The sequence below is a fragment of the Peromyscus leucopus genome, chromosome 8b (assembly GCF_004664715.2).
Source record: "Peromyscus leucopus breed LL Stock chromosome 8b, UCI_PerLeu_2.1, whole genome shotgun sequence".
Lineage (NCBI taxonomy): Eukaryota > Metazoa > Chordata > Mammalia > Rodentia > Cricetidae > Peromyscus > Peromyscus leucopus.
This window is the reverse complement of record NC_051086.1, coordinates 46,916,682-46,934,323: the sequence shown is the minus strand read 5'-3', so window position 1 is coordinate 46,934,323 and position 17,642 is coordinate 46,916,682. Positions and strand designations below refer to the sequence as shown.

The 17,642-nt window shown below is 42.6% G+C and overlaps 1 protein-coding gene across 1 annotated transcript in view; it reads left to right on the top strand.

Annotated features, from left to right (window-relative positions):
- The first annotated feature begins 15,742 nt into the window (after positions 1-15,742).
- LOC114693111 (protoheme IX farnesyltransferase, mitochondrial) overlaps positions 15,743-17,642 on the top strand; it is a 118,058-nt gene continuing 116,158 nt past the window's right edge. The window contains exon 1 of the mRNA XM_028869340.2: positions 15,743-15,881. Within this exon, the coding sequence (XP_028725173.1) occupies positions 15,839-15,881 (43 nt within the window). The 5' untranslated portion in view covers positions 15,743-15,838. The remainder of the gene's footprint in view (positions 15,882-17,642) is intronic.

Here is a 17,642-nt window from a genome sequence, read left to right as displayed (position 1 = left end):
GTTTTTGGTTTTGTTTTCCTGTTGGCCACCTATTCCTGGGTCTGCAGCCTGCTCTGGAGTGTGGGTGATATTACCCAGTGGCATTCCATTGGAGAACACTGACTTTCCCTCTTCCAGCAGGAATCAATTGCACATAACTTCTTAGTTAGGAGTGGGGCCCCCTCTCCCCTTCCCACTTTCAGTTCTGGAGTTTTGTGTGATTTGAACCCAAGCAGGTGTTGCATGCGCTGCCACAGTCTCCGTGAGTTCAGATGCACATCAGTCCTGTTATTTCTAGAAGGTTTTCTTGGAGTCCTCCACCACTTCAGTCCTGTTATTTCTAGAATGTTTTCTTGGAGTCATCCACCACTTTGGGCTTTTATAAACTTTCCGCCTCTTCCTCCTCACAGCTGCCTGAGCCTCAGAGAGCAGAGGGAGAGGATTGATAAAGACATCCCATGTAGGGCTGAGTGCTCCCAAGTCTCCCACTCTCTACTGGTTCCTTCTCAGTGAGGCACTTAGCTGTGGATACAACAGTGTGTCATTAGGAATCATTTTATTGCTACATTCCTTTGTCAGGATAATAGCAGTAGGTATTCCTCCTTTATAGTCATATGTTACCTATCAATAGCCAAGAACAGTACCTCCACTCCTAAAAGACCTGGCCAAGGGAAATATGAGCTGGTGTTTAAAATTCTGGAAGTCATTCCAAGATAAAAGAATAGTATCGTGATGACATAACATTTAAAAATATGATTGCTTTTACGCTTGGTATAATGTGCTGGTTAGTTCTTGTCAACTTGACATACACTATAGTCACCTGGGAGAGAGAACCACTCAGTGAGCTGCCCTGGCTGCAGGTAGGCACCAGGGATCTCCTTGGAGGAGGCAAAACGGGAGTCTGTAACTGTTGCAAGCACAGTTGATACAAGTTATGCTCTGTCAGCATGACAGACAAGCTTTCCAAAGCCAAACTGATAAGGAAAGGCACTAGGGCAGAATGACTAGCCCCAAGTTTTAAATTATTTAGAAAGCATGACTAAAAACTCAATCGAGGGAGAGGTGGATTAAATGATAGAAATTCAGTTTAGACAGGAGCAATAACTCCAAGATACCCTATTGTAGAGCATGGTCATTAGAGTCAATAATAGTGTTGACAACAGCAAAAAAAAAAAAAAAATCAGGCAGTGGTACATACCTTTAATCCCAGCACTGGGGAGGCAGAGGCAGGCGGGTCTCTGTGAGTCTGAGGCTAACCTGGTCTACAGAGCAAGTTCCAAGACAGCTGAAGTTACCCAGAAACACCCTGTCTTGAAAAACCAAAAAGAAAAGAAGCCAAAAAAGTTGATTGTGTTTTAACAACAGGCACGTGTAGTGTGCACCTACTTTAATTTACTTGACTCAGGCAGTTTGCTATAGTCATAATTCAAAACATTGCATCCTATAAATATTCACAACTTTAATTTCTCAACTTAAAATAAGTCAAAGAGTTATTAATTAGTTAATAACTAAGTATTTATTATTATCTATTAACTATTATTATCTTTCAAAAAAAGTTTTACTTCTTTTGTTGTTCAGTTGGATGTTTCTGAGTTCACACCCACCCCGAAGCAGATGGAACATTTATTCACAGTGCTCATCACTGCAGGCTCAGTCAGGGCACATGCCATCCAGAGCAATCTTGCGTTCAGATTTTCCCAGGGTTGCACAGCACCCACTGGTCCAGCCTTCTCACACTACCTCAGTTCTGCCTGTCCCTGAACCCCCTGGCTTCCTGGCTGCTGCAACACCTTGATCCCCTCTGTTTACTAGTTCCTTAGCAAGTGGATAACTTAGTATGCTGAGCAGCTAATTGAAAACAACTGATGAACACAAAATGATCACCTGATTTGCATATTCAAAACTTAACCCAAATAATGGCTGGCCAGTGAGGGTATTTTAACGATCCTCAAGGCAGTATTGGTGAACTTTCAGTTGAAGGATGTCTATTTGTCCCTGAGCAGGTCAGGCAATAGCCTCTAGTGGATAATAAATTTGTACTGCAGATCTTACCCTTAATAGGTGCTTGCTCCCAAACAAAGTCATCTACACATGAGTAAATCATATTTAACAACCAGTTTAGTTGGTTACCATTCTGGAATACAATGCCATTCTGTGTTTAAGACTTGCGATTTTGCCGGACGGTGGTGGCGCACGCCTTTAATCCCAGCACTTGGGAGGCAGAGCCAGGTGGATGTCTGTGAGTTTGAGGCCAGCCTGGGCTACAGAGTGAGTTCCAGGCGCAAAGCTACACAGAGAAACCCTGTCTCGAAAAACAAAACAAAAAAAAACAAAACAAACAAACAAACAAACAAAAAGACTTATGATTTTAAGCAAGAAGCTAAAACAGCAACTGTAGCTAGATTTCCTTGACAGTCAGGACAAATTTTGTCACCTGCAGTCCACAGCCCTCAGACCAACAAGTAAACACAGACTTATATTGCTTACACTGTATGGCCGTGGCAGCTCTTGCTAACTGTTCTTATAGTTTTAATTTCTAAATCTATATTGATGTGGCTGTGGCTTTCAATGCTGCTTGTCATGGTGTGGCTGCAGTGTTCTGACTCAGCTTCTACTTCCAGAATTCTTTTTTTTACCTTATTTCCTGCTGACTATGCATCATTTTTATTTACTAAAATCAGAGCAAACATTTGCATGCAGAACATACAGAAAAAAAAATATGAATATATAAATAAAGAATGTACTTGGTCTTTAGAGTTTTTTCTATTTTTTTTATTTATAATTTTTTCTACAATTTTTATTTTGTAGATGTCACTCGAAAGGCTGCTTAGCCTAAGATCAATCAAATACAATGGTCAGGCTTGATTCAGGGCAGGTCAGCTTGATTCCCTGAGTCTTGATCTATTTTTTTCTTTCCCCATACAATTCACCATTACACATGAAAACTTAAGGTTTTATGCTTGAGTTCCATATTTTCTGACATTAGGAGTGACTAATAGTTGATACGGGAAAATGATTGTCACTACAAAAAAAAAAAAAATCAAATTAACCAGAAGTTATACTGACTCAGATGGGGAGGGAGCCATTATATTAACCTCTGCTTTCTATACATTTGAATTTTCTGTGACAAACAGAAGCTGGCTGGAATTTTCATATTCCATAAAAGCACTGAATAGTTACAGACAGTCCAGTGTTGGCTTAAGGTACTGGGTCAATCCCCAGCACCACCAAAAGGAACAAGTCAAAACAGCAAAAATAAATGGTTCAGCATCTAAGCAGGACTTCAAAAAATTCTGCCTGATAAGGTTACACACACACACACACACACACACACACACACACACACACACAGAGAGAGAGAGAGAGAGAGAGAGAGAGAAAGAGAGAGAGAGAGACTCACAGACACACACAGTCACACACATACACATTCACACACACACACACAAAGACACACACAGTCATATGGTTTAAAGCATCTTCTAGCATCAACAATGCAAACATGGTATTAATCAGTCATGAAGGCAAAAACCAGAAGCCTAGAAGTCTCAGTGTTTCTGACATATCACATAAGCAAATGCTCCCGTTCAATGTGTGAACCAAACCACTCAGCACCATTCACTGTCTTGTGTTCCTTTTCATTTACCCAAACCCAGCCAAAGCAAACCAGGGATCACCAGTGGAAAGAACTGCAAATGTTTGCAAGCAGTGAGCAAATTAGGAGAAAGTCTGAGATTTAGGAGACTTGAATTATTGTGTGCAGATATAAATAAACATTGTTCTCAGCTCAGGTTCTGTCAACACCCCAGCATGCCACACAAATTCATCCGAAGATGAATGAGCTAGTGTTACTCATACCTGATGAGCCCAAAACCTCCTGAAGGGCACACGCTGTACTTGCTAAGCTTTGCCGAAGTCAGCTCTTGGAATACAAAGCCACCACAAAGTATGCAGCCAGCTCTGAAATACATGTGTGTGTTCAGGCAGCCACAGGGCAAAACAGCCATTCTCTCCTGTTGATCCACACTTCTTGTTTTGGCTCAGAGTACAGCAGGACTATCATGCCTTCCAGTCTACCACTCTCTCCGTTTTTCAACCAAGTAAGACATGCTCATGGTACAGTATTTGTCAAAATCTAATAAAAAAGAAAGTTAAACCTGCACTAATCCTAACAAGCAACATAATTCTGAATATATGCTTTTAAGCATTTTAAGACAGATACTCTTCAACATTAAGATAGGAGCATATTGGAAAGAACTTAATTCAAATACGGCCCGTGCACTCTGAGCACCTACAGGCATCCTTCACAGGAGTCACGGTGCTTGTACATGGGGCTATGTCATTTACCCACTCTACACACATGTTATTGGACATTTACCAAGAATTATTGTTACGTTCAAGAAATGTTCAGTTTCAGCCCTTCAGACTGAACTTGCATAAATAGCATATCTTACAGGTGAGTATTTTTCTAATGCCCTTAATGTAAATGTTTAGAAGTAGGATGTACCAATATGAAATTTTGGAGACTTTTTATACAAACTACCTCCAAGAGACACCATATATAATTTTCACCCCTTCACGCTCGCCGTCACTCCATTGCATCTTTTCTGGTTCAATGGACAGGTGATATATTACCTTATTTGAATCTATATCTCTTCTGGTAAAATCGTCAATAATATTTGCCAGGCATATTGGCACAGACCTGTAATCCTAGCACTCAGAAGGCTGAGGCAGGAGATCACTGCAAGTTTGAGGCCAGCCTAGGTTACATAGCGATTTCTAGGCCAGCTTAGACTTCAAGATATCCTGTCTTAACAGCGAAGCAATTATTGGTCTTAGTCTCTCTCTCCCTGTCGCACATGTGCACACAAACACACCTGCCCGTTGCCTGTTCTCAGTGTTTAATGAGCAGTTCTTTAATTTTGTGAACACTGAACCTGTATAAACGAAGTTCCCCCTTAGTTCACCTTCCCTAGCTCATACACTCTAGTTCCCCCCCCCAAAGACTTCAAGGTCACAACTAGGGCAGAATTACACACAAATGGATGGTAGGAGTGGCTGGATACCCTGGTGAGGGTCCGATGAGCCTCCCATCCTTTTCTGGGGCAATCTCCACAGTCCACAGACCCAATTCTGAAGAGGAACAATCAGCTGATGAAGATATCAGCTGTTTGCTTTGCTTGGGGGTGGAGTGATGGGAGTGGGTAGGGAGATACAATGCTCTACAACAGCCTTATACTTTTCCTGCTTACTTATTTTACACAAAAATATTTAGAATCATTTTATTGATAATGTCTGAGATTGTGCACTTTATTGGACAAACTAACATGATTCAATATCACTCCACGAATACCGAAATGTCTTTTATTTTATTCTTTCTATCCCTAAGACATAAAAGTACTCACTTTCTAGTCTAGTACTGACTTGTATTTGCCAGATTCTCATGTATTGCAATCATAATGGGGCATCATATTAGTTTTGACCAGTCAGCTGTGAGATAATAAGCTATGTGCAACTCTTCATCTGAGAGAATCAATAAATGATCAAGAAACATTTTTTAAATTAAATATCTTTTTAAGACTCACTCTGAATGTTGGTTTCACTGTATGTAAAATGGGCCTAATAATACCTATTTCACATAGATATTGGTGAAAACATCAGTAATACTAATAGTGACTGAACTGTTATGTGTTACAAGAGAAATAAGTAATATGCTGGGTATAACAAGTTTCATCTCTTTTCCAATTACTTCCTATTGTTTCTCCACTAACAGACGAGATAGCTGAAGGACAGAAGAAGATTAAACATCTCAGCAGGTTACAGAATTCATAAATGGAGGAGCTTGGATTTAACTCTAGGCAGGGTTCAGAAGTCGTGGTCTTAAATGGAGGTTTGTCCTGTGTGATTTACTGAAGTATTCCACATGCCAGAGAATGTGAACATTTGGAGTAAGGACTCTGGCTGTGCCCAGTGAAATTTCTATTCCTGCTTGTGGTTCTGACTCCCAGAGCTTCAGTCCAATGCTTCATGGCAAATCTTCCAAGTCCACCCTATTCCTTAGGGTTTTGTTGTTGTTGTTATTTGTTTGCTAAGATCTATTTTTATTAGTTTCAGTTATGTGTATCTATCACATGTGTTCAGGTGTCCAAAGAGGGCGTCAGAGCTGGAGTACAGGTAAAACCAAGTGAGGCACTTGAGTTGAGTGCTGGGGAACTAAACTCGGTTTAGTGCTCTGGAAGAGCATCTTTCTAGTTCCCATTCATTAGTTTTAAGGCAGCCTTACAGGTACCCTGCCTTTCTCCAGAGAGGAAGAACTCATCTCCAGTGAAAGCTTCCTAGCCTCATTGCACTCAACTCCAGTTCTGCTGTCCTGGCTCTTGGCTCTCTTGCACTGAGACTAGGGAGAGAAGGTACTTCTTGATTTTTTTTTTTCTCACAGGCCTTTCTTCCTTCTCCATAGGTAAATCTCACCCTGTATATGCCATGAATCATAGAGTGATGGACCATTCTCTTGATGTGATCTTACATATACCAAATTTTCAGAAATTCTTATAGAAATTAGAGCCAAATGGTCATAATCCAGTTTTAGACGCAGATGCACGCTTTCAGAGAATTGGGGAGAATTAATTAATTGTCCAAACTAAATGTCCACATCATTTTAAACATGGGTTCATCCATACATATTTCCAGGAGCACTTGAAAAACATGAAGTGGAAACCCAGATGTGGGCTGAGGGAAGAAGTTGCCATCTCTCGACCCCCACCATCCTCTCTCTGTGTGTGGAAAGGAGTAGTTTTCAGAGATTTATTTTCCCACTGAAACTTTCCTTAGAAAATGGAAACAATTACAGTTAGTTTTGAATATTATTTTTCCTGAAGTTGCATAAATCACAGAGTGCTAGACAGTGCTCATTTTCAGTTGCTGTTCCGTGTTCCTGTCAGTTCCTGGATTTCAAACCCCCCATTCATGGATGAGATCTTATCTATGGAAAAAAGTTCTTCATTTTTCTGGGGCATGCAGATATTAAATAAAGATATTTTTCATAAAACTAAATTATCCAATGTAAATAGCTATTGGGTTATATCCTTTGAATAATTTTTGACATTAAAATGATTTGTCTTTTACAAAATGACTACAGTGTTAGATGATAATTTGATTTACTTTAAACACTCTTACAACATTAGAAGTTGGCAACTCTGTGTTGGTTTCAAATTTATTTTTGAAATGTTTTCTGCTCTAAATAATCCCAAACCCTCTGAGCCACCAGAATGTATCTTCAAATAGTTTTTCAATTAGTAGACAAGCCATTGGCAAGCCCTTCATTTCTGAGACTGCCTGCCTGTCCTGCTGAAAGACAAATTGCTGGGTGTAATGATCTTAGGTCATAACTCCCCCCTCAAAACCCTGGGGAGTCGTTTGGCATGTAACTATTGGAGAGGAAATGTCTGAGGTCAACCCGAAGTTTTATTCTCTTACAAATGTCTACCTAATACTCGATTCCCTCACCCCCGCATTTACATTTCTCCCTTTCTGAAGACATTGTGCATATCCCTCCCAAGCACATGCTACTGAGAACATTTCTAGCACCTCCTGAGTTCAGGCTCAGTTTCTACACTTTACTAGCCACAGTATCCTTTGTGCAGAATTACTGGCTGGTATGTGTCTTCCCAGTAGACACGTCCCATTTAGGATGTGATCTTAATTGGAAACAGGGTCTTGCAGATATAATCAAATTGACATTGTTACGATGCAGTCTAAATCAATATGGCAGGGGATTTGACCAGAAGTTAAATTTAAAGCTGGGCATGGTGGTGCATGTCTGTAATTCCCAGCACTTGGGAGACTGAGGCAGAAGGACTCAACCCCAGAGCAGCCTGGGCTACACAGTGTTACTCTGTGTGCTAGCCATTTTCCTGTTGCTGTGATAAAACACCATGACCAAAAGGAGCTTAAGGAAAAGTTGATTTCTGTTTATGGTTCCAGAAGAATGGAGTCTATTGCTGTGGGATGTTCTGTATGTTAAATGTGTTGCTCTGATATGTTAATAAATAAGACACTGATTGGCCAGTAGCCAGGCAGGAAGTATAGGTGGGACAAGGAGAGAGGAGAATTCTGGGAAGCAGAAGGCTGAGGCAGAGAGACGCTGCCAGTCGCCACCATGAAAAGCGAGATGTAAGGTACCAGTAAGCCAGGAGCCACATGGCAACTTATAGATTAATAGAAATGGGTTAATTTAAGATAGAAGAACTAGATAACAAGAAGCCTGCCATGGCCATACAGTTTGTAAGGAATATAAATCTGTGTGTTTACTTGGTTGAATCTAAGCGGCTGCAGGACTGGTGGATGAGAGAGATTTGTCCTGACCGTGGGCCAGGCAGGACTGGAGAAAAACTCTAGCTACAGTCTATCATGGCAGAGAAGGCAGGGCAGGAAAATTAGCTGATGGCATGTTCATCTACATGCAGGAAGCAGAAAAAGAGAGCAAGCAGGAAGTCGAGTGCCTGCCCCCACTGATGCTTCTTACAGCAAGGCTCTAAAGGTTGCAGGACCTCCCAAAACAGTGCCTCAAAGTGGGGACCACGTGCTCAGACACACGAGCCTATGAGGGATATTTCTCATTCAAATCACTCTGCCATTTGAAAAATGCAAATCAACAAAAAGGGGATTAAAATTGGACAGATAAGAATACCTTATGAAGACACACAGGGGAAAGATGACCACATTTAGGAGGGGCCTGCGGCTGGAATTTGCTGCTCTATGTCAAGGAATGCCTGGGAACTTCCAGAAGACTGAAATGAAAATGAAGTCTACTCCCCTAGAAGCAATTAAAGGGCATGGCCCCACAGGTATTTCTCACCTCTGTAATGGGGAGACAATACTCATCTGCTGCTTTAAGTCACCCAGTCTATGGTGCTTGTGAATCCATATAGCTGCCTTATGAAACCAAGAAAGATTGCCCAAACACTGTCAGCTTATTACTTTATAAAATGTAGTCAACCTAAATTCATGGTTATTGAGATGAAATGTTATTAAATGGAACATGATGTACAAGTGTGACAAACCCTATCAAATAAAGACAAGCCGTTTTGCTATCTTCGCCCTCACTAGCACCATCAGTGCGCTCCACCCAGGCACGTTTCCTGCACTGTGGAGGGTTGAACAAGTCATGTCCCCCACAGGCTCAGGTATTTCAACACTTGAACTCCAGTTGGTGGCGCTGTTAGGGGAGGTAATGGGACCTTTAGGAGGTGGAGGCTTGATGGAGGAGGCGTGTCACTGAGGGTAGACTTGGAAGGCTTATAGTTTTACCTCACTTCCTGCTCTGCTCCCCGTGTGTGGCTAAGATCTTTGCACTTCCTTTGCCTGCCGCTGTGTCACGCCTTCCCCGTCGTGATGGGTTCTCTATCCCTCTGGAACTGCAACCCAAAATTAACTTTCTTCCTTAAGTTGCTTCTGGTCATGGGATCATATCACAGAAACGGGGAAGTAACTAACAGAGAAACTGATACCAGAAGTGGGGGTGCTGCTGTGAGACACCTGACCGTGTTATTTGAGGAACATGGAAAACTTGGCAAGTTTGGACTAGAAAAGCCATTGAATACATTAAGCAGAGCTTAACAAGACACTCTAGTGGGAGACTGGGAGACAGTCGTACAAAGAGTAATTCGAACAGTGGACACCCAACTCATGAGGTGTCAGAGAGGAAGGAGGACTCTATTGGCAAGTGGGCTGGAGGTCATTCATGTGATTTTTGACAAAGAATCTGGCTGCATCCTGTCCCATTCTAAGGATATGACTGAGGCTAAATTTAATGGTAATGGACTTTTTCTTTGGCAGAGGAAATTCCAAAACAGCCTTATGTTGTGTACTAGAAAAGAGGCTGTGATTATTAAGATTAGTTTAATTAAAGAGATGCCTCTTGGTTTACATTAGAAAGATAGGAAAGCTGTGTTCAGGGCAAGACCTAGCTCCCTAAGATTCCAACTTTTAGAAGAGAGCCTAAGGGGTTTCCTGCTCCTGCAAAAAAATGGCATGCAGAAGTAAGTTGCTGCAAACATGACCAAGGAGGTAAGTGCCCGTTTTAGGTTGGCATCAGAACTTGGCAGTGTCTGGATTTGATGACAAGAAAGTTACAAGACTGAGGGGGTCATGGATTCTTCCTCAAAAGTTTCAGAAAGCCAGTGAATCTAGGCAATGTGTGGCAGGCTAGAGTTCCTGCCAGGCCCTAGAGGACTACTGTGTGCAGCTGTAAGAATGAAAACTGGGGTGCAGTGGAGATATCAATATTTTAGAGATGCCAGAGTCATGAGACACCTGCCAAGGAGAGCTGCATACAAGGAATGGAACCAGACTATGAGCAAAGCTGGAGGAGCAGAGCCATCTAAGCCCCTTGAAACTGAACTCTCAGATACAGGACATGGACTGGACTTGGATTTGGTGTTTGTCCTGTAGGGTTTTGGTCCAATCCTGTGCCACTGCATATTAAAAGTATGTAATGTGCCTCCTCCTCCTAACAGAGTCACAGTTAAGAGATTGCCTTGAGGCTCAAAAGAGCTCAGTACTTCTCAAGTGTTAAGACTGTCAAGACTGTGGAGACTCTCAAAGTTATACTAAATGCATTTTGTTGTTAGCTTATATGGGTCAAGTGGCCAAAAAGCTGGTGGTGCTGTTTGGGAAAGTCATGAAAGCCTTAGGAGGTAGAGCCTTGCTGGAAGAAATGTCACTGGCCATGGAGCCATTTTCAAGAGCTTATAGCCTCACATTTCTTGCTCTCTCATTCTTTCTTTGCTTCCTCTGTCCAGTTGAGATGAGCTCTCAAAATCCTGCTTCTGCTGCCAAGCCTTCCCCAGCATAATGCACTCTATCCCTCTTGAACCATAAGCTTAAACTCTGTGTAAGTTGCTTTTGGAAATGGTAATTTATCACAGCAAACAGATTTGCTCTGAAAAGCGGGCTCTTATTTTCATATAAAGTTTATATGACTTTCAGAAAACTGCAGTAATTTTTAAAGCTGAATTGCCAGGTCCACCATCAAAGCTTTTGATTTAAGAGGTCTTAGGTAGAAACTTGTATTCTTGCAAAGGTCCAAATAAGGACTAAGCACTCACAGTCTAAAGGAATTTAAGTTGTAGACCTGTATTAGTATCCTGTTCTATACATATACAAAAGTGGGCCAAAGAAAGCTGAACCCAAAGCAGCAAATGCAAAATCAAGCAAATTTTTTAATGTTGAACTTCAATAACTTCACTGGTTTGGTGAAATAAAAAATTCTAGAGTAGAATGAAAAAATACTAGATCACAGAGACTGAGCAATACATAAAATATGGGACAGTACAGTAGGAGAATTGAAAACATGCGTCTTGGTATTAGACAGGCTTGAAATGTAATTGTGGCATCTTTTAGAATGTGAATCTGGAAAAATGGATGACACACCTGAAATGTCAATGAATGTATCAGAGTTCCTGAGAAAAAGGAACAAGGCTGCCATGACCAGGTGCTGGGGAACAGCACAGTGGGTGCCCAAGGATGCTGCTTTGAAAAAATGCAATGCGTTGTCATAGCAAATAGGCTTTGGGTATGGCGAGATGGCTCGGCTGGTAACATGCTTGTCCTGCACACCTGACAACCTGAATTCAACTCCTGGCAGGAACCCATGGTAGAAGGAGAGGACCAACCCCTGAAAGTTCTTCTGATCTTCACACATATGCCATGGTACACATGAGTATACACACACACACACTTAAAAAATAAAATCAATTTTGTTTGCTGTTGGGCTAAAGTTGCAAATGCAGAGAAGAAGGGGCTCACTGATTAAAAGTAGTAGCTGCTTCCAGAAAAGATATAAGGAGGGCCACCTATTTCTAGTTGTTTCTTAAAGATTCCTGTCCTGGAAGGCACTTACCTGAGATGCTGCTTGCTGGTTTGCCTTCTGCACATCTCCTTGTATTTTGGACTTTTACAGCATTTAATACTGACAGTTCACTTACCAGAGTACATAACCATTCTCTTAGAATTCCCCACAGCTAAAAAAAAAACTTAAGTCTTTAAGCATGTTCTTAAGGTTATGATTTTTTCAAACATAGGATTTGTTTTCTCTGCTTAGAATGTTTCACTAACTACTTCGCTGGGGTCCAAGGTGCTGAGAAGGACCAAACAAGGAGAGGAATGCCTTCCTGATGTGGTAAACCAGATGTTTACCATCACCAAAGGAGACTGGATACACAGTAAACAGCAAGAAACACAACAGGAAACAAATGTGTACAAAATGGCCTTTTATTTTTAGTGTTACTTAAAGCATTAGAGATTTATTTTATATTAGAAATAGTTACCACCACAACCTGGGGGTGCATACTGAGAGCATTGGAGATTTATTTTATATTAGAAATAGTTACCACCACAACCTGGGGGTGCATACTGAGAGCATTGGAGATTTATTTTATATTAGAAATAGTCACCACCACAACCTCGGGGTGCATACTGTAATCGTAGTGCTCAGAAGGCTCAGGCAGGAGAAGCACCAGTTTAAAGTCAGCCCTGGGTTGCATACTGAGACTGTATCTCCAAAAAAAAAAAGTAATAAAAATAATAATAATAACTTTAAAAAGAAGTCCCTCTATTTGAATTTGTCTTATTTTCACTAAGTGTGGCTTCCTTTCTGGAGCACTGCCCCAGTCCCAGTTGTCTCTGTCTCACGTATCTTCAGCAAGCTCTAATGCAAGTTGTTCAGGCCCCTAGGCCGGCCATTCACTGAGCACATAACCCAGGATGCAAGAAACTGAAGTTTATATACTGTTCAGGCTTGTGACCGCAGAGCTTCAAGATGGCTGTCTCGGCATCAGGAATTTTCAATCTCAACCCTGCTTCCTGAGAATAAAAGAAGCAAGGTGGAAAGAACACCCCCCTTTACACGTTCAGTAAACAAAAATTTTCCTCAAAGCTTCACCAGCAGGCTTCTCTTTTTCTTTCTCCCATCTGCGCGACACAGACATCCTACTGTTGGGAACTATAGAAAACTGACTGACAGGTGAGGATGAATAAAGCTGTGCTGTCTTAAAGCAATTGTGATTCTTCTTTGGTACTGGGAATTTTGCTTCCCTCAATATAGTCAGGGTCAGTTTATTACAAGGGTGTTGGAGAGAACTTACTCAGTATATATTCCTGCCAACCCACCCATTCTAAATAACTGTGATTTGCACATTTAGTACCCTAAAACTCGCATATGGAGTTGGGCCCTGGAAAGCTGAAAAGTAAAAGGTGCTTGAAGACTTCAACGAAGTTATCTGTCTGGAATGATCCCAGAGGATGATCCTACCCTGATGTGATCAATCACCTTGGAGGAACAAGGAGGAACTCTGAGGAGCTGAGTTGGGTGGTCAAGTTCACAGGAGGCTGTAAATTCCAATCCTTTAAGAGTAGAACACCTACTCTAAGAACTCCCACCAGTAATCTATAAAGCTACCATGTTGTACTGTGCCTAGAGCTGGGGACAGGTCAACCAGATTGCTTCGGGTGCCCAGCATAGCTCTGCCCATGAGGGGCAAGATGCAGCAAGAGTGGCAGAGGGAGAAGGGCATGGCTTCTCCTTTTCCTTTGCCGTCTGCCTGTACTTCCTGGAAGCACCGCCTCAAGATGTTGCCATTACTTTTATTGTTCATGGAATCAGTGTGGGGCTGGGGGCAGAGTTCAGGAGTGCTCGCCTTGGTTAAACCCTTAGTACCAGGAGAACAAAGGAACCACTGCCACTCATGTCCACCAATACAGTTGTTCTTTACTATCCCTACTGCAAGTCTTCTTCGCAGATGGGAGACACACTTCTGCCAGGGAATACCAAGCAGAGGCTGGGAAACGCTTTACTAATGAGAAGCTAGCAGGATGAACAAAAACTGAGGGAGTTGGGCAGTCTTTAGCATATTTCTATGAAAATAATACCCATTTTCATAAAAGATTTTACATCTGACAAATTGGCATCAACTGTCTACACTACTGTATATTCAGAGTTGTTGTACAACTACCACCACAATCGACTTAAGAATATTTTCATCATCCCTCTATTCAAATATCTCTGTACCCTTTAACAACCACCCCTCTTCTCTCCCTACCCCTTCTACTAGCCCTAGGTAATTACTTGCCTAGTTTCTTTCTCTAGCGATTGAAGCATTCTGGAATTTTCATATACATGGATACCATCCAGTAAGTGGTCTTTTGTGATTGACTTCTCTAACTTAGCATTGTTTTCATGGTTGTAGTATGTAGTTGTACTTTATTTTCATTTTATGGCAAATAGAGGCACTATGTGGATATACATATGTGCGCAGCATATGTATAATCAGTTGATGAGCACTTAGGTTCTATCCACTTTGGGATATTATGAGTGAACAAATGCTGTCATTTGTCTTGGGCATGTACCTGGAAAAGCCACAGCTGGGTCATGAGGTAGCACTGTGTTTAACTTATTGAGGAACACCTCAACTGTTTTCCAGAGTGGCTACAATAGTTTGTATTCCCATAAGCAATGTACCAGGATTCAGATTTCTTCACAAACTTGCCAATTCCTGTTATTGTTTGATTTAATTTATAGCCATCTTAGGGAGTATGCAGGCCTACCACTTTTTGGTTTTATAACATGAATTTTAAGAATATATATGATATATATGTTATATATATGAAACACTAATGTATATTCTTTTGTTTGAATCATTCAATCTCTCTAGCCCTCAGGTTCCATATCATAATCATCCAACTGGGCATCTGAGGCATAGTTTGTAAAAGGCTTACTAATTTGTAATTAAAAAGGCAGACCCTTCAATGTCATTGAAGGCAACCAGTCCAGGAACCTAGGTCTAGTTAGCCAAGATGGCTGCAAAGCAGAAGGCCTGACTGATCTAAGAATAAACAAACACTGTTGGTATGAATATAACCCCCAATTGTGCATTTGGTTTGTGTATTTAAGGCTTGCACTTCATGATGTTTCACAGAACAGGGCATGTTCAAAGGGCTTGCAAAACAGTGGGATGCACAAAGTTGTTACTGACTTTTCAGTTACTATCCAGGAATCCACTCTCTTCTTCCTTAGTTTAGCATTAATTTGATGGGGACACAGTGAGGACCTGTGACTGGCCACAGAGAACAATCCCTTTCTCGGCTCTGCCTTCCTTGTAAGCTGGAAAAACCACACAGTTCCTCCCACTGAGCAGCAAGCTGGCTCTCTAAAGCCTTCCTTCAGAAAGCCAACCTCACAGAAATGTTAACCTCATTCTGTGGCGCTTTCTACCTTATCTCTCTCAGGCTGACTCTCAAGAAGACCACCTCTTCAACGCAGAGGTACAGTGCGTGCTCCTCACAATCGGCTAGTCTCCTGTCTCAGTGCCCCTTGCCTAGTACCTGAGGTGAACCACCTCATCGCCGAAAGCAGGCACAAACTGCCCTTGTAAGACAGATTCTGCTCTTCCTTTACGGAGTTCCTGTCTTCCTCGTTCTTTTACTTACCAAACCCCAACCCGAGAAGCCGGAGGCTGTGCAATATCAGCTTGGCTGACAATTCATGAGGCTTCAAGCTCAGAGGACGCCCCGGCCGGGACCGAATCGCAGCCCTAACCCCACCACAACGCGCCCTTCCGCCCGCGCACTCCGGAGACTCGGCTCCCGGGAGCACTCAGGTTCGACCCGGAGCACCAGAGGGGGAGGTGAAGGCAGCAGCTCTGCACCTCCACAACCTCCCGCCGCCTAGCTTCAGTGGCGGCGGGGAGCCGGAAGTGACGGAGAGGAAGTCCCGCCTCACTCATAGGGCGGTCCAGCAAGATGGCGGCGCCCAGGAGCCGGTGAGAGGACGCGGGGTTCCCGGGGACAGCTGCACCGGTGCGTTATGGCTGCGTCCCCGCACACCCTTTCCTCGCGCCTCCTCACAGGTATTGTACCCCACCGGGCACGGTCGTGGGAGAATTCTTTCCTATTGGCCACGCGGGAGGCCGTGGTTCCGGCTGGCTGCAACCTTGTAAGCCCTTGGCTTGTCACCTGCCGGGGAGGTGACCTGAAGGGACGAGGCCACGGAGATGTGGGCCAGTTTTGTACCGTAGGCTAGGTGGTCCGTAACGTTGGGGGTCTCGTGCTTCTTTGGGGTGTCAGACAGTGCAAGCTGGAGGGCCGGGTAAACCGGGGGTCTCCCCAAGCCTCTCAGGCATGTGACAGCCGCGGTTCCTAGCCAGTGCCTTCTAATGACAAGAGACGCACCTGCCCCCATTAAGGAGCTGCCTTCCAGCTTGAAGTGTCACGGTGATAACCATAATAATGATAACTGCAGACTGAATCCCACTGAGACTTAGCTCTGTACCATCAGTATGGCTCTTTCCGTTAAAAGGACTTTTGACAAATGTTTATGTATCACAAATTCTTGAACAGGTCTCATGTCTTAACCTTTCCAGAGAGGCCAACCTCTGCACTCTACCTAAACTAGGAGCCTTCATCCTTCTTTTCTCATATCACATTAATTTATCATGGTTAGCACATGCTGTAATGGTTCACACATGCAATACAGATGTACAACACTTTAGTATGTTTCTCCTAATTAGATGCATACTTCGTGAAGGTAGAGATTGCCTGTCTCTCTAGTTCACCATTGTATCCCTCATGTCCAGTCCAGAACAGTTCCTATGTACATCGACGATACTCAGTCATTTCTGAATGAATGAGATTGTTCTGGTAGAAATATTAGAAGGAGATTGTTTTTGTTGCTGGTATCCGTGGATGGTGGCCAGTTGGTCCATATTAGAGACAATATAGTAGAAGTCAAGAACTACCTTCTCACACCCCAGAAGTATTTTGTAGGCCTCGCTGTCACTTACAAGTTGCCCACAGTGTCTGGCTAACAGTGTTGATCACAGTGCTTCCAGGAAGTTCTTTTCCCCTGTGGGTTTGTGTGATCTCAGTGCATATATTTTGACTTTTCTGTAAGGAAACATTTACTTGTCTATAAATGAGGTAACTGAGCAAGATGATCTCAAAGGTCCCTTCTGGCTCATAAAATGGGGCAGCAAGTAGAAGGGAGGGCAGAAGAGGCAAGGTTGGGCAGTACTTGGTAATTGTTGAAGCTGGGGCGGGGGTAAGAATGGGAACTCCTTGGGTACCTCTGTTTTTATATGACTGCCATTTTCCATACTGAAAAGTTTGTGGGGTATTTTGTTGTTTGGGGGGTGTTCTGAGTCTTTTTTTGAGTCACTTCTTTGTTACTTTCTGTAATCCCTCCTGTGAGTGTTCCATGATCCTGACCCTTGGTCCTCATTTTCAGAGGGCTCCTCTCTTCTTAGTGCTTGACTATCCTCTGCATGGAAGCTTCTCCTATATATCTTCCTCAGAGAAGCCTTTCTTTCCATCTTTCTGTTCTATATTTCAGCTCCTTATAGGGCAATTCTATTTTGATTCCTGAGTCCCACCGTGTAGGAGATAGGCTGCATGTGACCCTCTTGTCCCAGGAGTGGGAACTAATAGCTTAGTTTCTAAAATTGAGCATACCTTCAGAAAAATCTGCTCCGTGTGAGTCTATAAAAGACCCCACTCAGAAGTTTGATGGGCAAAGTTGGCAGTTAGGGTCATTAGGGTTGTTAGGTGCCTTAGTAGTTACTTCCGAGTTTGCTTATAAAAGCCCAGATTATTTTCATTTCCATTAACTAAGC